This window comes from Abramis brama (assembly GCF_963993115.1).
Source record: "Abramis brama genome assembly, chromosome: 21".
Lineage (NCBI taxonomy): Eukaryota > Metazoa > Chordata > Actinopteri > Cypriniformes > Leuciscidae > Abramis > Abramis brama.
The window spans coordinates 16,959,296-16,981,253 of record NC_139983.1 but is presented as its reverse complement, the minus strand read 5'-3'; the positions used below and the strand labels follow the sequence as shown (position 1 = coordinate 16,981,253).

Genomic DNA, 21,958 nt, shown 5'->3' with positions numbered 1-21,958 from the left:
TGAAGTGTGGGAGCTGTCATCATAACTCTGTAGACTCTGTGTGAGAGGTGTGTCTTAATCTATAGCTAGCTGTATTAATTTCCTGTGACATTTTCCATGAGAAGGAGTCTGAAACTCCTTTATTTTCTATTCATTATAGTATACTCTAATCATTTCTATAATATTTGTATTTTTTTTTGTTACCAGAACTGTTTTGTTTTTGTTGTTAAAACCCTGAGTAATGTGTCATTTTGTACAATAAACATGAAAATGCATGAAATAATATTTTTTAAAAGATTGGGTAACGTGTGTTTATATGTAATTTGTATTTATATTGAATTTGTTCCTTTATGCTATAAAATAATGTAACAGGACACTAAATTTGAGGAAATTAATAGCAGTAGTTTAAATGAAAAACAAAACATTTTCTTTGTTTGTTTCATTTCGTCTTTCTTTGTTTTTTAAACGGTTAATTACAGAAAAATGTTTTTCTGTTTTTTTTTAGACCAAACTTATGGGATTCGGAGCCCATATAAACTGCATGAAACTTATAGAAACGTGTAAAAATGAAGCAATGTTGGGTGATGCTTTTTTTAAATGTCGTGACAGCAGAGATGGAAAGCTAATCTGCTGAGGATAAGACCACATACTAACAAATGAGTTAAAACTGTTAAATCCATGTAAGGTATAAGATTTTACATTTAGATTTAACATTGATTTAACACTTGAACAAGGGAAACAATCTAGGGGAGTATCCGTGTAATTAGTCTGCTGTAAGTCATTTGTCAGGGTAAGACGTGATCAAACTGGATTAATGGTTCAGAATGAGAATAAACTCTGATTAAAGTCTAAAGATTCTCTTTTGATTGACAGAATGATGGTGATTTACAATATGATCCCTGTGCTGCATTAGTCCCATGCTGGTGTTTTAATCTTCAAAGCATTTAATGTGTCAGGACACATCATTCATATGGGTTACTTAAAGAAATGCTTCAGACTTTATTTAATTTTTAAAATCTTTATGAGCAGCTTTTTGCTCCACCTCAACTAACCCTCAACTTTGACACCTGATTCTCAGATTTTCAATTTGTTTCTGTCAAATGTGAACGTATCATGCTGTGTAGGTACTTCATTGCTCTTTACGCTCTCAGGTGATAATGTATTGCACTTAAATTTGATTAATATGTCAGACTCACACCATTGTGCAGTTCAGAGGCAATGCCAGATCTCACCTCACACATTTACCTCTGACACTCACATATGAATTTCCTTCATTTTATGAACTATGTGGAGCAAAGTCATCACTATCAAAGGTGTCAAGCTGACTCAATCAGAATCCAAATTTAGAAGACCTTTTGGAGAGGACTACATTCAATCGCTAAAAGGTAAATGTTTATTTACCGCCTAGCTACTGAGTCAAAGATTATTGACACTTTTATTGAGCATGCAGTTGCTTTACTGAAAGTTAAACTTAATGCTGAAGTCAAACAGACAGACTGTTGTGTTTGTTTCTCGCATTAGCCTATAGCCTAGCCTACTTGATTCAGTTTTCGTAGTTTGCAACGCATGATTCAAACCACCAATCTGATATAATGCAGTTTTAATCTTATTATCGATCAGGTGTCCATAGCCGTTAACAAATGCAACAAGATAACTGATCATCTATGTGGGGAGACCGCGGGGATGCTATATATCTCAAAGTTTGATACATGGTAGCTACATTTGTCTGCTTCAAATATAACTCACTTGGGCATGTACAACACAATCACAGATTTTGTGCGTTAATGTCAAACACATTAGAGTTCCAGTTGTTACCCCACCACTGAGGTGAGTAGTAACACTATTGATGTAACAAAAGAGAGGTTTGCTGAAATAAGATCCACACATACATTTGCCAAGATGCGCATTATTTCTAAAAACGTGCACAAAAAAAAAATCGATGTTTTTATCTGATAAGAAGACATGCGCATAAACTATGCTGGAAACATATTTAGGCCTAGTACCTATCATAAATCCCTCATTGCGCAACAAAAAAACTCACGTGATTTTGTCTTAACAGGGCAGGCATAATTTAGCTAAAGTTTTAGCATGTAGGTTTGAAGTTAGCATGAATGCAAAGCTAGAGAACTGTCTGTACAACACTCCCAGGTCTCCCCTAAACATTTATGGTATAATTCATTGGCCACAACACATTTAATAGGCTATAGTAAATATCAGCATAAATGACTAATCTCCAAAGTACACAAATTATAAATGTCACAAATCTTTTGTGAAATCACTGTGTAAAGATACAAGAGCGCCACGACGTGGAAGCACAGTTGGGATGTAAAGCCTAGCCCAAATGTTTGTCTGTATTTTGAGGGGAAAAAAGGCCTTTGGTGCTACTCTTGCTTCAGCTCTCAAAACATTTAGCCTAATGTCTAATAATAAATGAGCGAGGGTTGATTTTGAACAAATATGCACCTCTAGTGCAGTATAGGCTTTTTATTAAAACCATGGAGGATATTTCATCAGGACTTCATAAAACATGTTGTTCCCATGGAATAACACAAAATTGTATTATCATTGGCTCCAAGGGTTCATCTTCATCTTTTATGCTTTTACATTCTTCCTCGTCTGTTGGGAAATCTCTGTTCTTTCAGAGGCAAACCTTCAGCGTCCACCTCATTCATCTGTAATCACAATAGACGAGAGATCACTGATCAAGTACAGTTTCACACTGGGAAATTAAGCTGCTGATGTTTTCCAATAAGAAAGAGGAACTGTCATGCTCTTACGATGTGTATAGGTGAAAGCTGCTCCATTGGAGTGTCCGCAGGAATAGACAGCAATGTGTCACCAGCATCCATCATCTGACAGAGACAGATTTTTACTCTAGTCACACATCTCAATACTTTTAATATTCTTAGTTTTTGATGTCCACCCCATGTTACTCCCGGTCTCCCATACTTAATATATATATTTTTTTTTTCAAAATGACAGACAGAAGAGGACAAAAGGATAATCTCACCCTGAATGTTGCCTCCACTTCACCAACACTTCTCTTTCCACCAGGAAGCCAACCGTATGACCAGTGCTGGCAAAGACTAACCTCCAACACACACACTAGCATTAACAACTGGACCAGCACCCTTCCTTTCCACTCCATGCTAAAACTGAAACAAAAACATTTAATAGGCAAAATCGTACTCTCATGTAAACTTTCATATAAAATATATGAAAATTGTTTAGTTGTTGATAGCCAAAAAAAAAAAAAAAAAAAAAAAAATCTTACAATGATTAAAAAAAGCAATCTTATCCAAAAACTTATCCATTTCATTTTATAAATCTATTGGAACAAAATTATTGATTGTAGTATACTAATATTAATCCAATCAAATAAAATTGTATTTATAAAGCACATTTTAAAATCAACCTGGGTTGGCCAAAGTGCTGTACAAGAAAGTAAAAGTAAAAATAAAAACAAGAAAAATGGAAGAATTACAGAAGATTAAAAGTGCTGTTTAATTTAAATTCAGCTGTAGGAGCTGTTTTAACATAAAAATACTGATATATCAATATCTATATTGATATGAGTACAGCTCAAACTTATTGAGTCTGAGGCGAAAAATGTATTGTCAAAGTACAACGTAATGATATTCAACCCCAATTTCTAACAATTTACGCAACAGCTCAACATAACCATTCAAAACATGCACAGAAATACTATAGGCCTGTTTTCTCTAAACAATATAAATATCTATAAATGAAATTCAAGTCTATTTAAGAGGTGAAAGCAAAGATACAGCAATTAAATACAAGTTGCTGTAACTTCAAATATAAACAGGTTACAATCTGTCATTTCTTTAAATGAGTTACTTAAATCTTAAGTTTAAATCTAAAGATATTCAGAAAACACTACAATGAAAAAAATGATTGTTGGTTGAACTTAAAAAGTTACCTGGTTGCCATAAAATTTTGAGTTCATTGAAATAAAAAAAATTAAGTTAATACAATGAAGGAGATTAATAAATAACAATTCTAAATATTATGTTATCTGAACCACATTAATTTGACAAAAGATAAATGTTATGATAACAAATCATGAAAATATTTTTTTTACAGTGATACAGAATTTTAAAGTCTTACCTGCTGTCTTTGATCAAGATGAAGTGTGTTGTTCTTGGTCTCCTTTATACAGTCCTCTTAAAATGAGTTTGTAATGCTCTTTCGTCATTGGGAGTCTTGCGACCACAGGGCAGGTGCAGGTTTCTCTCTAATGCACACTCTAATGCACACCTGGGGCTGGATATCCAAAATTGATAAAGAGCTGTCATGGGGACCTAGCTAATGGACCTGTTTAAAGTGTAAGATTTATTAAATAATGTGTTTAAATGGTCCAAAGAGACACTCTGATGGCCAGATCAACACACAGGGGAAAAGATGAGACATAAAGGCCAAAAGAGGTATGGCTCTGTCAGAGACAAGGACTGAATCATCATTGTTTTTAAATACACCTATAAATTATGTTCCTAAGTAACTAACTAAGTAACTAACTAACTAACTATACTAACTAACTAACTAACTAACCAGGTGTTACATTTGGTAACTGTTTGCTCACAAACCTTTCCTTGTGTTCTCTAGTGTCTAACTTTGATATAACCAACCAACCAATTAATTAAATGTTATTTGTATACACTATCATTAAACGATTTGGGTTCAGTTTGAGTTAGAGTTTTTTTTAATGTTTTTGAAAGAAGGCTATGCTAACCAAGGCTGCATTTATATGATAAAAATACACTAAAAAGAATAGAAGAATAGAATAGAATCGGGCATTTATATAGCGCTTTCATATGTACTACTGTACACCCAAAGCGCTTTACAATCATGTCAGGGGATCTCTCCTCAACCACCACCAGTAATATTGTGAAAATTTCTGTCTTCAGTGTCACATGATCCTTCAGAAATCATTGTAATATGATGATTTTCTGCTCAAGAAACATTTTTTTCTTTTCAGGATTCTGTGATGAACAGAAAGTTCAAAAGAGCATCATTTATTTGTAATCAAAATATTTTGTAACATTATAAATGTTTCACTGTGACTTTTGATCAATTTAATGCATCCTTGTTGAATAGAACTATTACAACTACTTAATCATTTAATTTAGCATTTATATGTTAAAACTATAAAGTTTTAACCCTAGAGATGGATTTTGCTAAATTGTATTTTAGTTATTTTTTTACTAAAATAAGAGGAATAAATAAATAAACTAAATGTAAAATATAACCACATTTATTTATTACACATTCATATTTTGTGTTAACTTCAAAAGGTCAAATGACTCAAAAGGACCTTTATTTTGAACTGAGGACTTGTATCCTAAACTACGACACTTCCGGGGCGTGTAAGGAAAATCCCGCGAGCTCAGACTCAAAACAAGTCAAGATGTCCACATGACCGTCATTCTCAGCAGTTTTTTTTTAAATCAAGCTATAGTATAATTTATCAGCCGTAAAACAAGAAGAAGAAGAATAACTAATAAACTCTCACAGGTAATTTCCAGACTTGTATCTACATTAACAAAAATCGTATGCTGTTGAAACCGTAATAATGTATGGCGTCTGCACGTTACATTAACCTCGAACCAAATCAGTGACGTGATCTGTGCTGCTCCCCTCAGCTTTTATGGTATAATGAGACATGAACATGGATGTTTTGAGAAGACCTGCCATTCCCGAAGACGCGGTCCAGTATCAGCTATTTCTGGCTCACCCTGACCCATCAGACGCAGAAGCCAATGAGAAATCCCTTAAACAGATCCTGCAGAACATCCTCGCTGAGATCGCCCCTCTTCTGGTGCCGTACATCTGGCAACATCAGCCCTTCAATATAAGATATCACCCTGAGAAAGGTAAGAGTAATACACACATATATGCGTGTGTGTGTGAGTGAGAGAGTATAATTTCTGCCATTCTTTTTTTGCTAGTCACGAATGTATACGCTCCACATAAAGGCTTATTTTAATTATGCGTTTGCAAAGAGGCCTTTATAAACAGTTCACTTCACTTTTTTTCATTCTCACTCCATAGGTGATGTGCCCGCACACCTGGGTGGTGTTACTGAGTTTGGTGATAATGTGGAGGATGAGTGGTTCATCGTTTACCTGCTAAAAGAGATCACGCGCACCTTTAGTGATGTAGCTGTTGTTGTCTATGATAATGATGGACAGTTTATTCTGATTGAAGCCGCTGAACACCTGCCGAAGTGGCTGGACCCTGACAGCAGTGAAAACAGGGTATGTATTGGAAATTTTAAATACTAGTACCATGATATTATCATGATTTTTGGACCATGGTATTCTTTGAAGTACATGCAAATGCCACTGATATGCATCAATCCATAGATTTGTTGCATTCCTGTGGACCGCCGTTATATATGAGGATGAGTTGAACTCGAATAACATCCAATATTGCAGTAACTTGATTATTAACTGCAAACAAAAATATGACACTGTCAAAAAAAACTACCCAATCCTACATTTCGTTAAACGGTAATTGCAGTAAATGACGTCACCATCATTAAGCAATATTAATGGAGCTTAATTTTCAAGTTTTCAGAAATATTATGATACACTTTATTGACAATTTTAAATTCCACATCTATATAAAGAAATAAGTAACTTGTGGCTCTTACACATTTAGGACCATGGCATTAACATTTGATCCCAGCACTGTCACCACAGTTTGTATTAATCAGTGATGGATGGTTATTATCATTTGCAGGAAAAATATATTATACAAATCTCTCTCTCTCTTTTAGAAGTAAGGCTGTTCTTGTTATTGTTGCGTATTTAGTGCACATATAGTCTGTTCCCCTTGGCTTATGACTTGTAATGTTTGTAATTGTGTTTCTCAGGTGTTCCTGTACCAGGGAGAGCTGCACATATTACCGAACCGTACACGTTCTGGAGAGGTTGGCTGGCCTAGAGACTCAGTGCCTGCTGTGGGTCAGGCTCTAGAGGTGCTGCACTCACACACTGAGAGCTGTTTAGCCAAACAGCCCATACGCTCCGCTCTGGCCAGGAGGCTGGATGGGTGAGAGTGATGTCATTGTTTAAAATGCCCCTATTATGCTCTTTCAGATATTACCTTTCATGTATTGTGCAATATAGCTGTTTGTGAATGTTAAAGGACTGCAAAGTTTCAGAGATCAAAGTGCACGATAAATGGAGTAATTGTCTCCCAAAAGACAGAACCGATTCAGAACTGCCTGAAACAAGCCATCAGGAATTTCAGCCTTACTTCCTGCACAAACTTGCAAATTTGCATAATGCTAGTCTATGGTCTTCATTGGCTGCCCCTGAGCAATGTCGACTTTAATCCGCCCTCAAACACTGTAGTTGTGGCTGAGGCCTGGAAGAGTTTGGTTCGTGTTGTCGACAAGTTTTCTGCTTGGGAAAGCAAATCCACTTTGCATCATGCATGCACTTCCAAAGGATGAGGACTCGTGCTCGGTTTGATACGGTAAAACCGACTCCATTGTTACTGTTCGTATCACTGTGTATACAAGTGTGGAGGAGGCCTCCGGAGCTAAAATTCGAATATGGTAATGAACGTTACATTTCTGATACACACTGTTTCAGATACTGTGAGAAAAGAGGTGGTGCTGCAATGTACGTTATGAAAATTTGTGTGTTTTTTAACCTTGAATGCATGTAAACCTATTATTGGAGACCTTTAAAATAGCATGATAGGGGCACTTTCAAATAAGCAATTCAGTTGTTTCTGTTACTCATTTTTACAAACTCAGTTGTTTGTGTATGTGTGCAGGTATCCAGATAAAATCCAGCAGAATTTCCACCGCGCCCACTGTTACGTGCCTGCGGGCATCGCTGTGGTGTTGTCTAGGAGGCCTGACCTTATAGCCCCGGCTGTGTCTGCTTTCTATTTGCGTGACCCTGTTGACCTCCAGGCCTGCCGAACTTTCCGCACCTTTCCTCCTGACACCAGAGTTATGACATCAGTAAGAAGCAGTCAAAATTGTTCTTGTTCTGAATTTATCTTTATGTGGGAAAGTACTTGCTGAATTCTGTCACATGCACTCTACCGGTGGGGTCCGAATTAAAAAATGTATTAATACGTATATTCATCAAGGATGTAAAAAATAATAATAATAAATAAAAATAATAAAATGTATATATTTATTTATGAGCATTTAATGCTGTTCTTTTGATCTGTCTATTCATCAAAAAATCTTGAAATAAAATTCCACAAAAGGTAAGCCTCACAACTGTTTTCAACATTGACAATGAGAAGAAATGTTTCTTTAGCACCAAATCAGCATACTAGAATGATTTCTGAAGGATCATGTGACACTGAAGACTGGACTAATGATGCTGAAAAATCAGCTTTGCCATCACAGGAATAAATTACTTCTTAACTCCAAACTTTTAAACAGTTATATTTATTGAGAACTCCTCCAGTTACTACAAACCTGTTCCCTTCCCCTTTCCCGTAGGTGAAGTTTACTCGATGCTTGTACGCACAGCTGCAACAACAGAGTTTTGTTCCAGATCGGCGGAGTGGTTTGACGCTTCCCGCCCGCTCTCATCCCCAGTACAGAGCTCACGAGCTGGGAATGAAACTGGTGAGTGCATGGCATGAGTCGTGTACAGAGAAAGCTGTCTATTAAAATGCAGATCTCATTTCATAGAGATTGTGTTTTTCTCCAAATATTGTGCCATTGGAATTAATTTTTCAGGAATACGATTTGCCATGTAATACATTTTGTAACTAGAGTACATGGTGCTTATGTATTCTACCTTCTGTTCATGCCTAAGGCCCATGGCTTTGAAATCATGTGCTCCAAAAGCGGTCAGTCTTCATCAGAGCAAGAGACTTCAGTCAGCAGTAACCCATTATGGAGAGGCTTTTTAGATAGCCTTAAAAAGAATGGATACTTTAAGGTAGGAAAGAGTTTCCGTGTTGAAAATACTTGAAGCAGATAATGCAAAGATTTCTTTCCCTGAGAGATACATTTGATCTGTGTGTGTGGATATAGATTTTGCTGATGTGTTTGACTATTTTTGTGAACCCAGAGTGAATTAGAAGGATCTGCTCGATACAAAGACTTATTGACATCAGCAGAAAGTTTTTTCAGGCAGTCGGTAACCAGCACTCATCGGTGAGAGTGGCTTTTTTTATTTATAGTTTACTGTCACAGAGTTAATTTTACTTTCTCTGTGTGGCAAAGTAGTTTACATTTCCAAGCATTCCCTTTGCCATTAAGTGTAATAATCCAGTGAGATTTTTGTATACACAAGGAGTCTGACAACAGCCGGTATGATCTGATCTCACCATCATCGAGTCTGTCTGTGATTACATGAAGAAACAGAAAAAACTGAGATGGACTAAATCCAGAAGAACTGCGGTAAATCCAGCAGAACTGTGGTTTCTTCAAGTGTCTCCAAGACACTTGAAGAAACCTTCCTGCAAAGCTACAGTACTGTGAAAAGTTTTAGACACTTGTGTAAAAATGCTGTAAAGTGAAGATTCTTTCAAAAATCATGTAATAAATAGATTTTATTTATCAATGAACTTTTATTAAATATATCAAATCAGTGTTTGGTGTGACTACCCTTAGTTACACTTGCACATAGTTTTAACGTAGTGTAGCTTTGCAGGAAGGTTTCTTCAAGTGTCTTGGAGACGTTGCCGCAGTTCTTCTGGATTTAGTCTGTCTCAGTTTTTTCTGTTTCTTCATGTAATCACAGACAGACTCGATGATGGTGAGATCAGATCATACCGGCTGTTGTCAGACTCCTTGTGCATACACACATCTCACTGGTTTATTACACTTAATGGCAAAAGAAATGCTTGGAAATGTAAATTGATATTTCCTACTGATACACTACAGAAAAATATATAAATAACTGACTTTAAACGTTTTTTTGTTGTTGTTGAAAATACTAGTACATTTTGTTTTATCATTTAACAGAAATAATACATTAAATTGATCAAAATTGATCTGCATTGTTATAGAATTCTTTTGAACTTTCTATTCATCAAATAATCTTTTCAACATTTTTGCCATTAATATAAGTTATAATAATATAATATGAGTCATAATAATTTTTTTTTTTACTGTCTTTTGATTAAATAAATGTATCCTTGGTGAACATTAGAAAATCTTACTGAGTCCAAACTTTTAAATAATATTGGTATATATCATTTTAATCTTTCTCAAGCCCTGATTTTCATAATCCTGGCAATGAGGTGTTGAAAGTTTTGGAGGGCTCCTCCTTCAGTTTGGAAGACCTCAAAAACCAAGAGGCACATCTACCACCAGAGGACAGTATGTACCAGTTTTTCTCTTACTTAAAAGAGGATTGTTTTTCTCTTTGGCCTGCGCATATTGAGTCTTTTCTCTGCTTATGCTGAAAGTGAATCTAGCCTGTGAATTGAGCCTTTCTTAATCGAGTCTTTTCTTAATCAAGTGTTTTCCTCTCAATCTCCCCCTGTAGGTGATACGTGGTTGGACATCTCACCTCAGGAGCTGGAGAGGCTGCTTGAGGAGAAAGGAAGTCGAAGGGTGAGTGATGGCACTCGTAAGACGGCACAGCCTCATGAGGAGGTGCAGGAGGAAGAAGCTGGCTACAGTCTGATAGCTGTAACGCAAGGCATGAAGAACTTCATTAATGCTATGTCTTCTCATGAAGGTGCTGAAATACCCAGGTAATGATACTCCATCTGAATAATTGTCAATACTTCAGTTATTATTATAGCGCCATGATAATTTGACTTTCTTTTCCTGAAATTGTGTTTCAGGTCTTGCTTGGTTGAGCCCTTCAGTTTTGATCCAGATGCAGTAACCAGTGCTCTTGATAGATTGCTAGGTGAGTTTGGCTTTCTGTGATATTAATGAATCCTTGTGCTCTAAAATCTTTTAGTGGTCGACCGATATATCTATATATATTTTGGATATAATCATGTCATTTTTTCAATTATCGATACGTTTGTCTGTTTGTCCAGTGTGTCTGGACCAGGACTTTTATCACGACAGCACTTATATCTATTTGGCCACTTTTGTCACATTTGTGGATATTAACTGAATCTGTAAGTCAGCTACATTGTTTACTTCTGAATATTATATTTTATTCTGGTGCACTTAACGTTATCGCTACTGTGTAATAGTAGCCTATGCTACTCACCAACTAAACATATCCTATTCAATGGGCTCACAGTCTCTTTCATGGCCATCATTTATAGTAGCCCATTCACAAACTGTTTGCTCAAGCATAGCCTGGTCTCAATGCTAATGCAAAGTTATATTACTGTGTCATGCGCGCTGAAGTTAGCCTGTAACTATGTGATGTTGAATATGCTATGTTAAATAGTTGGTCATGTCGGCTATGCAGGCTTAAATGAGGTTAACTCTCCTCTTACCGATTGTGATGGCAAATCCACATATACTTACTGTACACCATTCCACTTCATTAACTGTATACTACTGTCTATACTGTACTATATGTCATATACTGTTTATACTGCACTACCTGTCTATACTGTTCACACTGCACTTTTCTGCATTTTTGCACTTCTGGTTAGACGCCAACTGCCTTTCATTGTCTCTATGATTGTAATCTGCACAATGACAACAAAGTTGAAACTAATGTAAATCTAATCTAATCTCCTGCCACCTGTAAACAGATACCTGTGAAACATGTCACCTAATATCACCATTATAATATATCACTATTATATGATTTTGCAACCATGTAGTTCAATTTTCCATATTTATTGTATGTCATTATGTCAGTATCAGTTGCTTTCTACCATGCACAAATAAAAATGTCACTGAACTTTTGCTGTAATTGTAACAATGAGCACTCAAACACAACAATTACTAAAAACACACACAAAAACTGATTTTGCATGGGCACTGCACTAGTGTATTTCTAATTTATTAAATATTATACAATTTGTTTTAATTTAATTACAGCATGTGTTTTTACTTTCTTTAAATTAAATGGTCTGATTTCATATAATATATATGTATTCTATCGGCCATCAAAAATATCGGTCAATATCGATCAACCACTAATCTATATATATTTTATTATATTTTAAATTGGTTTTTTAAAGCCTGTTCATTTTTTTTCTTGACTTAAATCTGTCATTTATTTAGAATTTTATGCCTGAATTATCTATACTACAGAAAATCACTAATAATTAGCACTCCCTGTTTTACAGGAACTAAGGATGATGAGTTAGACTCTGACGACTTTGATGATGATGATGACGATGATGACGACAATGATGTGGATGAGAATGAAGAAGTGCAGAATGGTGGCTTTCAGGAGCAGGCAGGTTCAGAGGAGCTGGAGAATCTGAAGAAGTACATGGATGAAATGGACCAGGAACTGCAAAGCACAAATATTGGCCAAAGCTTTACACAGAATAACAGAGTAAGTATCCACAGATGTTGTTTATCCTGTGCCCATAACTTTGGTAAAGCTTTTGATTATTTTTATTTTCTGCTTCCTTGTAGGCCAGTAATAAAGCAGATGCATTTAAAAGCTCATCAGCCACCTCGGGCTCAGAGCTTGTTGAGGAAGAAATCCAGCCGCTTGATGTGGATCTCAACCTGGTTACAAATTTACTTGAATCTCTCGCTTCTCAGGCGGGCCTAGCTGGGCCTGCCTCTAATCTACTGCAGAGTCTAGGCATCCACATCCCACCTGACGCAGATCAGCCCTGATAGGCCAAACTGAAATAGAAAAACAACTCACAGAGACTTATCACACACTTATCATGCACTCAGCGTTCCTTCACCTAGTAAACTTCAGCTGTTGCTCTATCAGCCGACTATATTTGAATTTATGGTGTTGTTTTCCACACCTAGTACTGAATTTTGAATTATTACCTCCAAACATTGATATTTTCTTCAAAACAGAGCACTAACGTTAAAATTGACTGGGAATTTCTTCCTTCACAAAATCTGAAGTTGTTTATCATGTTGTTCATAATTAAAATGTATTTTACTCCCTCTTTTTGAATAAAGATAATATTTTCTGAGATGTTTCCAATTACAATTAGTGTCATTTTGTTGGAGATTAATAAAACCAATTGGTATGCTCTACAACAGAAAATATCAGCTACAGCTAGGGCTGGGCGGTATGACGGTATATATCATTACTGCGGTAGAAAATGTCAACCGTAACAGATTGTTTTTTATTGTTATTTTTTATATATATAAATATAGCTGCGAGCAGCGATTGCGGGCCCAAGCCGGTGGCACCGCCACCCTGGTGCCTTTAGTTACACTAAAGCCACCGGGGTGGCGGTGTCACCGGCTTGGGCCCTCCATCGCTGCTCGCAGCTATATTTATATATATATATATATATATATATATATATATATATATATGTATATATGCCAGTTGGTGGCGCTATAACTTTGACTCCCAATAGTTACATCCATCTGATCGGCCTCTTACCACGAACACACTGCTGAAGTTTCATCAAGATCAGTTAACGTATGCAGAAGTTATATTACTTCGTGTTTCTCTTTTCTCGCCATTGTTTCCTCGCCACGGCCAAACCGTTCGAGATATCAAAAATCCGTCCGGAATTTATCATCCTCAATGTCTTGACTTAATGCTGACCGAGTTTGGAGGCGATTGGATGAATTCTCTAGGATGAGTACATCAAATTCCACAGCATGCGTTTTTCAAACAACCCATAATAGCCGACTTCCTGTTGGGCGGAGCTAATAACTTAGAGTGCGGAAGTTGTTCGGCCCGATGAGATCTATATGTGTACCGAGTTTCATATTAATTCATGCAAGCGTGTTTGATATATGGACCAAGTTTTTAGACCGTGTCCAAGGGGGCGCTGTTGAGCCCCCCTGCCACGCCCGGGTACCAGCTTCAGCCCGGCTCTGATGACTGTGGGTTCTGACCTGTGTGGAAAGTTTCAAGAGTTTTTGAGCATGTTAAGGGCCCCAAAAGCCCCTGAAACCTTGAAGAACAAAGATTAAATGGAATAGACAAATCCCCCTGTAATAATAATCCTTACGAAATCCCAAAATAATAATCCTTACGAAAACAATAGGGCCTTCGCCCTTTCAGGGCTTGGGCCCTAATAAAATAATCCTTACGAAAACAATAGGGCCTCCGCCCTTTCAGGGCTTGGGCCCTAATTAACTGATCGCATTTTACTGATGCAAAACGCACTGAGAGGGAGCGCGGTGTGTCAGTGTTCACCGGGCTATTGTAAAATAATGACGCAGTTACAAGGTGTGTATAATTTAAACTACTTAGTCAACACTAACAGTAGCTGCTGTTCGGTTTTCATACTGCTGCTTTCCTTCTAGTCACTTATGAACTTCTCTTGATTAAAGCTCCTGGTGACGGGTTGCCAGATATCACAAAAAGAGCCAAACAAGCCCCTTAAAAACGCAGTATAATAAGCAGACATGGCAAAAATGTACTGGGGAACACATTTAAACATAACTAGTATTACTAATATCCTACAAAATTAAAAGTAAGCAACTAATTTATTATAAATAGAATAGTTCAATATATTCAGATATTATAAACTGATTGATAAAGTAAAGCAATAACATGAGATTGAAAAATTATTCAGCAACACTTTATTTAAAGTTTAATTGCATCTATGAGTTGTATTTAATATCAATCAGTTGGGGGCAGTTCATCTAAAAGTTGATGAGTGTGTTTTGTTTACTATATTTAGCTATCAAGATAGTTTACCAAAGAAATAATTTACCAAGTAAAAGAAAAAGAAAAATCAAACAAGGTGAAGTACTTTTCATTTCTAAAGTATTTGGGTTTATTTATTATACAAAGCCCTCTTTGTCGATTTTTCGAGAATAACTACATATATAAATAACTATATTGTGAAATATATAGTTACCGTGAAATTAGTCATATCGTGAAACAGAATTTTGGTCATACCGCCCACCCATCAGCTATCTGTCAGAGAAAAGGAAGGGGAATGTTTCCCTGTGCTTATCGACGCTGATTAACTAAACAAATTGCATGCTCGTTTAACATTAACCTAAAGTCTATACAGATAAATCAATCATTCCTGATTAGAAGCAAAGCCACACAGCACCGATGGTGAACTTTTTAACCTCTTGATTCTCGCTCAGAAAGACTTTGGCCTATGCTGGTAACAACACTACAGTACATAACAACGAGTTATAGGATTTCTGGTGGTCTACATTTGTGCATTACGTACTGCTTCCGTCATTAAGAAAATATGCAGGAAATGTAATACATAAGATTTATACAAGAAATGACAAGAAAGAAGCTGAAACACTTGGGAATTTAGTTTGCGTGTGAGAAAACCTCAATATGTTTTATTTGCTCCACAATTTAACAATAATACTGTAGTCTGTACTACAGGAGCTAAATAAATACATGAGTCACAGGTTTTCTATTTAAATAATATATATTACTATATTAGTCTTAAATTGTTGTATTGCTTATGGCTGTGATTTCTACAAACCATGCATTTTACCAATGTGAAAGGCTCTGTTGTGAGTGTAAGGTTACTGTAAGATTAAGCTCTTACTGTAGTATAATATACTTGGGTGAATCTCACAAAGCATGTCAAGAACATACTTAGATCATTTTTCACCTTCAAAATATATAAAAATATATATATATTGCATTAAAAAATAAGGCTTATTTTTAAGACCATTAAGGCCCAGTTAAGCACATTCTCCATTCTCATTACCGTAATGCATTCAGATGCTAGTTTGTCATTTTCATTACTAATACAGTAAAGAACATCTTCCTGTCTAACTTTAAAAAAATAAAAGCACAAAATAAAGGCATAAATTAAAACCAATACAACAATAACTTAATTTTTGCATTGATAGGAATGATTTTTTTTTACTATGAAATGGAGGAATTGTGGTGAAACTATCATGCAAATTACATTACAACGCAATAACCCCTAAAGGTCCTAAAAGGGCTTGATTTTCTTTATGCAAAATATAATTAGTTATTTTCATTCTCAGAACTTCCAGCTGACAAATAGAAAATAATGGGTAATTCTAGTCGTAGTTTCAGTGCAAGCAAAGAAAGAAGTCGCACGTCAGTGCTTGCTGGTAGTGTAACCATATAAAATAATTAATTAGAGTTATCTTTACACAAGGTCGTCACGCCTATAAATTAAGTTTTAATACTGTTATCATCAATCATGTATTTGATTGATCAGGTATTTGATTGGTTATTCTACATAGACTTTTGCTCCTCAGAATGATCTACACTCTGATTGGTCCGTATGTCCTATAGCAAACTGAACAAGGGCAGTACGAGCCCTCTGGCCGCATGCAGCACGGCTGCTGGGAGAGCAGATAAATACAGCGCTGTTACATCCACACAAAAAAGCTGCACCAGACCCAGCAGCAACATCCCGAGCATGTATCCCAGAAACAGCAGACTGTGCCAGTTGCCATAAATCAGTGCCTTTGGGCCGTCAGGGTGCAAAACACACAGGAACCCTAATACGAGGGTACGTGACACTGTCAGAGTGTAGTAAAGGTCAAAGGTTGAGGCATGGCTTCGCTCCGTTTGGGAGACTTTAGCCAGCCAGGCAAGAGACAGGCTGTGGAGGACCAGGCTGAGAGGAGAGTAGATGTACTCCAGCGGCTCCATCACATGCAGTCCTTCACAGGCTGGAAAGAGAAAAATGCGATTAAAAATGGAATTACTGTTTTTAACAATCACAAGGACCCATTTCTCAATCGTGGCATCAAATCACACAGTGAGCACAACAGCAATCTATGTGGGCTAAACTGCGGATAATTTACAGTCATGGCCAAAATGGCAGTGACATAAATTTTGTGTTTCGCAAAGTTTGCTGCTTCAGTATTTGTAGATTTATTTATTTTTTGTCTTATGTTTCTATGGTATACCGGAAAACAATAAAACTTATGAAATGCTTAAAGGCTTTTATTGGCAAAAACATTCAATGTATGCTGAGTCAATATCTACAGTGTTGCCCCTTCTTCTTCATAACCTCTGCAATTCACTCCAGCATCCTGGATATCAGCTTCTGGGCCAAATCCTGACTGATAGTGATTCATTCTCACCTTATTAGTGCTCAGAGTTAATCACAATTTGTGGACTTAAAGCAACACTAAGGAACATTTTTTACCTTAAAATAAAATCATGCAACATACTCTACCTTGTCTGTGGACATCGTTCATTCTAAAGCCGGTGCGGGATAAATAGCGAGCGTGTGTGCGACAGTAGGCTGCGGGCGGCGAAATTATTTACTACAGCGGTAATGAACAATTCCGCTTCCAACCTGTAGGGCGACTGAAAAGGAAAAGTTCCTTAGTGTTGCTTTAACTCGGCCTTTAATGGATTGACTACAGGTTCTCTAGTCTATAGGATTAAAATCCAGGGAGTTGCCTGGCCACAAATCCAAAATGTCAATGTAATGATCTCCATGCCACTTCATTATCACTCTTGCATGCATCTGATCACTCTGCACAATAATCTAAGAACTATGTGAATCCGCACCACAACAACTAAAGCAGCAAACTTTGCAAAACACAAAATTTATGTCACTGCCAAAAGTTTTGGCCATGACTGTATCAATGATTTGACACAAAATACATTCAATGACTACATCTTTCAAATGACATGAATTAATTATTTTCTCACTCAGACACAACCACCATCAAAACTCTATGTACCTACAGAACAATTTGCAAAACTGAATAAGATATCAATTTTTTACATTTCTACAGTAACACCATATTCAAATATTTTCCAAATCTAAAAAATGAAACCATCAAAACAATTTGATGTTAAAGGAGAACTCCGGTCAATTTTAACATTTAGCTCATTTTTTTGTAAATTTGGAGTGCTGTCAGTACAGAGAACAACGACAAAAATCGGTGTTGCCTACACCGTGTTATCCCCTTTTTCAAATTTGCACCCTGTTGACTTAAATGGGGCAAGTTTTAAACCTGCTTTTAGCCTCTTAACATCCTTGATGTGTCATTACAAGTGCACAGCCAATGTGAGTGATTCCTTCAGAGTGAACACGGTGAATCTGACTGCAGTAGATGTGAAAGATATGAATAAAAATGAAGTTAATTCAGCCAGCGCTCATACCTGTATTAATTTCCTGTTTTCGGTCGAAGTCCACAGTAGTCGATTGTCGAGTTCTCCACTGTTGCTTAGTTACCTATGATCATGCGCGTGAACTCGACAATCGACTACTATGGACTTCGACCGAAAACAGGAAATAAATACAGGTATGAGCGCTGGCCGAATTAACTTCATTTTTATTCATATCTTTCACATCTACTGCAGTCAGATTCACCGTGTTCACTCTGAAGTCATTGAAGTCAACAGGGTGCAAGTTTTAAAAAGAGGATAACACGGTGTAGGCAACACCGATTTTTGTCGTTGTTCTCTGTACTGACAGCACTCCAAATTTACAAAAAAATGTTAATGTTAAAATTGACCGGAGTTCTCCTTTAAGATGTTAAGGCCCGTTCACACCAACGATGATAGCTATAACGATAAAGATATTGTTTTAAAAATCGTTCCAAATGTAAAAGAATAGCAGAGTCCACACCATAACTATAACGATAACGGCACAGAGGAATGATATTGTTGGAATCACTTTCACAACGATTTTTTTTTCTGATGAATGAAAAAAACATTGACAGCTAATCAGAATCCAACAGACTTTAAAGAGCTCGAGCATTTAAAGCGGCAGATGACATATTTGTAGCGCGTGTGCTTATAATAAACAGAATGTTATCTTGTGTTGGTGTGGATACTAATATAGTTTCCATTAGTTACTGTATCTTTATAGTTACCATTCTTGTGCTGAACGAGTCTTTAGTCTTTCCATTATACAAAAGACAACTTAGGAATAATTTTGTACTGTATTGTAAATATGGACCATGTAACATATATTGCATTTTGGATGTGAAATTCACTGATGTGCCAAGCTGAAAGCTGAGTAGGAGAGCTGTGTGAAGAGTTTTAGGGGAAAAAAAATATTGAGAAATGTGTCCCAGTGAAACGTCCCATATTTGAAGCCATCATACCTGTCACGCTGACGGAGGCGAAGGTGAGAACTGTCAGAAGGCAGGAGACATGGATGGAGCCTGGCATATTCAGTGCAAACAGGTGACCCAAGCTCACACTGAACATTGGGAGGAAGCGAGCAATTAGAGGGTACAGGCCAGAGTGGGAACAGCCTTCAGCCCATATGGCCAGGACACACTGGACGCTCCCGCAAACTGCCGGCACAAACAAACGCTCGGCTAGCCTCAGTGAAAAAGGTTTCAAGTGGATCAGACCCACACCATGCAAAGCTAGCAGTGCCATGAGATTCAGAAGTACCTGGAGGGAACAAAGCAGGAGTAAGAGGAAGTTCAATGCACATAAAAACGACACATAAATGCCAGGAGAGTCATACTGCAAACTTTTCATTGTGTACCTAAAAACACTAAAGCCAATTTTAGAGGAAATGATAAACATAACAGCTGCTGTATCAAACTATTTTAAAGAACACTATATAAATCATTATACATGCTGTTTTATGATCACATTTAATACACTGAATATTGTATTGGTGTAGTTTAAAAAAGTTTAGGTCATTTTACACACCACAAGTCTACAAATGGTGAATTTATAAGAACTTTAACCAGTCACAGCACACAAATATACACTTTCCTACAGTACAGTGGGGTCCAAAAGTCAGAGATTACATAGCAAATCTCAGAAATAAACAAGGTTTTAAAAAAAAACATGAATTTAATACGAACTATTTAGAATTCTGCTCTGTTTCTAGGTCACTAATCAAATAATTTGTGACACTGATCATGTGACTCGGATTACATTCAAATTACATATTCAGTCTATATAGAATGTACCTTTTCCACGGTCGTAAAGTAATTACTTATTCAAAAGAAGCACTCTTGAGAGTATGTGAATTTGCACAGCCGTGGAGTGCATGCAAAAGAGGGAAAAACCAAATGCAAAGACATTCTGGTTTTCATATACATTTTTTTAAATTCAATGTTTTACTCAAATTGTGATACTGATTTAATTTGTAACAAAAAGAGTACTACATTATAAAACTGCGAAAAGCAAGCATTTGTACCAGTAGTCTCAGACTCTGAACCCACTGTAGATAAACATTTTCTGTCGATCTGTCAATTCCCAACATCTTATCTGCATCCTAAATTTATAGCCATCCATAAATGCAAATACACAAACACTAAAAGGACTCCTAAAAAGGAATTTATAGCACGAGTCCAGTGATCACATGTAGCACACCTAATGATTCATCCGAGAGATGCCCAGTCTTGTGCTTTACACCCTACAGATAATCAATACGCAAATTCTGATATATTCCGAACATTGATGATGATACAGTATATATGGCCATTTCTCATGACTTTAAATAGTGATGGTCCATTTAACAAAATCCTTGTTTAATCCTTGTCCCCGTTAATATTAATTGTGTAAAAAAAACAGCAGCTTAGACATATACTGCAAAATATCTTTTGTTTGTCTCCTTTTAAGCTTTAAAATTTTCTTCAAAACTGGCCAGAACTTTCTGCACTGACCCCAAATGCATGACTAGAAAGCCTGCAAAATCATCCTGATCATTACTTACATAAGGCAACTTTAAAATATGCATGCAGATCATAAAACAGATGTAGAACTGATAAAGATGAACTGATAAAGATGTAGCTGTGAGAGCACAATACCTGTATGAATGCAAGTGGCACCGCATAAGGATAGTGATACTGGGGAATGAAGATCCTGCTTACAAAACTGTGTAGATTATCCACCAGAGCGTACACAATCACAGCCACCAGGGCCGCGATGCACAGCAGGAGTGGCACCAGGGGTTTACACACTTCATACACACAAGCTCTGAGAGCATGTGGCGTATGCATCTGCCACCATGCCGAACTAAAACACAAATGGACAGACAGTAAAATAAATATGGCTTAATATTATTGTCATTTTTGCACCTAAGAATATCACATTTGAGATACTGATTAAGTAATAGCATAATTTCACAAGCACTGATGATAAAGATGATTTGATGGCCATTATTTGCAAGCAAGTATTCACAATCAAAAATTTGATCTCACCATCTGGACACCAGATTTTGCCATGGGTCCATACTAGTGGTCCACCCACCCCGGGACCGGTGGAGTGGAATACAGGTTTAGATTTTGACCCCTTTAAAGCATCAGGGGTTGGAGGATGGATGTAAAACTACCTGTACACAAAAGACAAGTAATCAAAAATAATGAATAAAACAAATAAAGGTAAAAATAATAAAGACACAGACCATTATTTTAGCCAATAATCATTTAAGCAATTTAAACAAAAAAAAACATAACCATAAGTCATGATTTGTCCAGTAAATAAAACTTTTTTACTCAAATTAATTTAAAATGAAAGCCCTTTAATTCAAATGAATCAAAATAAAATAAAAATGTAAAGTCAAATCAAATAGAATTAAAATATCAAATATAATGAAAATAAATTATCTAAGCAAATTAAAAATATATTTTAAAATAAATAAATAAAATATATTATACAGAAAAGATTATTGACGTTAAGATAGACCAACTCACATTGCTTCATGAGACCTTGTCAATCCATTACATATTTCCACCACGGATTGATTGAGATTCGTTTAGTTTCTGTCACGAAACGAGCACGGGTGTATGAGCTGTTGTCACTCTAAGAGTTAAAAATACAAATAAGTTTAACTAACTTCCCTCGATGAGAGATTTTCTTTCCGCCGTTAAGATCAGTGTTTTATCCTGGATTTAGTTTTTTCCTTTGATTGGCCCCCTCTCGTTTGAGTGCATTGAGAACATAAACTGACTCTATGCTAGCCTGCGATAGGCTCAAAGCAGAGGACAGGCGGTGTTAATGATTGAAACGTCACCTCGCAT

At 36.5% G+C, this 21,958-nt stretch overlaps 3 protein-coding genes across 3 annotated transcripts; 1 reads left to right on the top strand and 2 right to left on the bottom strand.

The window, feature by feature from the left end:
• Positions 1-1,562: 1,562 nt before the first annotated feature.
• gnrh3 (gonadotropin-releasing hormone 3) lies at positions 1,563-3,127 on the bottom strand (the record flags this gene model as incomplete). Its single annotated transcript, XM_084096749.1, has 3 exons — positions 1,563-2,651; positions 2,757-2,831; positions 2,990-3,127. 3 exons carry the CDS (start codon positions 3,125-3,127, stop codon positions 2,580-2,582), a joined length of 285 nt encoding a protein of 94 aa, XP_083952875.1. The 3' UTR covers positions 1,563-2,579.
• A 2,220-nt stretch (positions 3,128-5,347) lies between these two features.
• On the top strand, positions 5,348-13,052 carry ecd (ecdysoneless homolog). The gene is made up of 13 exons (XM_084096748.1): positions 5,348-5,511; positions 5,640-5,870; positions 6,049-6,254; positions 6,875-7,053; positions 7,789-7,981; positions 8,477-8,605; positions 8,799-8,924; positions 9,057-9,142; positions 10,206-10,312; positions 10,482-10,692; positions 10,786-10,853; positions 12,211-12,425; positions 12,509-13,052. The coding sequence occupies exons 2-13, from the start codon at positions 5,660-5,662 to the stop codon at positions 12,716-12,718; spliced, it is 1,941 nt and encodes a 646-aa protein (XP_083952874.1). The 5' UTR covers positions 5,348-5,511; positions 5,640-5,659; the 3' UTR covers positions 12,719-13,052.
• A 2,831-nt stretch (positions 13,053-15,883) lies between these two features.
• On the bottom strand, positions 15,884-21,854 carry LOC311071893 (solute carrier family 35 member D3). The gene is made up of 5 exons (XM_084096476.1): positions 21,632-21,854; positions 21,140-21,270; positions 20,747-20,954; positions 19,073-19,370; positions 15,884-16,669 (listed from the first exon to the last, which is right to left on the bottom strand). Exons 2-5 carry the CDS (start codon positions 21,169-21,171, stop codon positions 16,281-16,283), a joined length of 927 nt encoding a protein of 308 aa, XP_083952602.1. The 5' UTR covers positions 21,172-21,270; positions 21,632-21,854; the 3' UTR covers positions 15,884-16,280.
• Positions 21,855-21,958: the final 104 nt, after the last annotated feature.

Bases quoted from the DNA above. Each gene is read 5' to 3' on its own strand.
- ecd (XM_084096748.1), top strand. From the start codon at position 5,660: ATGAACATGGATGTTTTGAGAAGACCTGCCATTCCCGAAGACGCGGTC. The intron at 8,606-8,798 runs GTGAGTGCATGG...TTCATGCCTAAG, and splicing joins ACGAGCTGGGAATGAAACTG to GCCCATGGCTTTGAAATCAT. The intron at 12,426-12,508 runs GTAAGTATCCAC...GCTTCCTTGTAG, and splicing joins GCTTTACACAGAATAACAGA to GCCAGTAATAAAGCAGATGC.
- LOC311071893 (XM_084096476.1), bottom strand. From the start codon at position 21,171: ATGGACCCATGGCAAAATCTGGTGTCCAGATG. The intron at 19,371-20,746 runs GTATTGTGCTCT...TGTTCCCTCCAG, and splicing joins TGCCACTTGCATTCATACAG to GTACTTCTGAATCTCATGGC. The intron at 16,670-19,072 runs GTATGATGGCTT...TTCTCTTTCCAG, and splicing joins CGCCTCCGTCAGCGTGACAG to CCTGTGAAGGACTGCATGTG.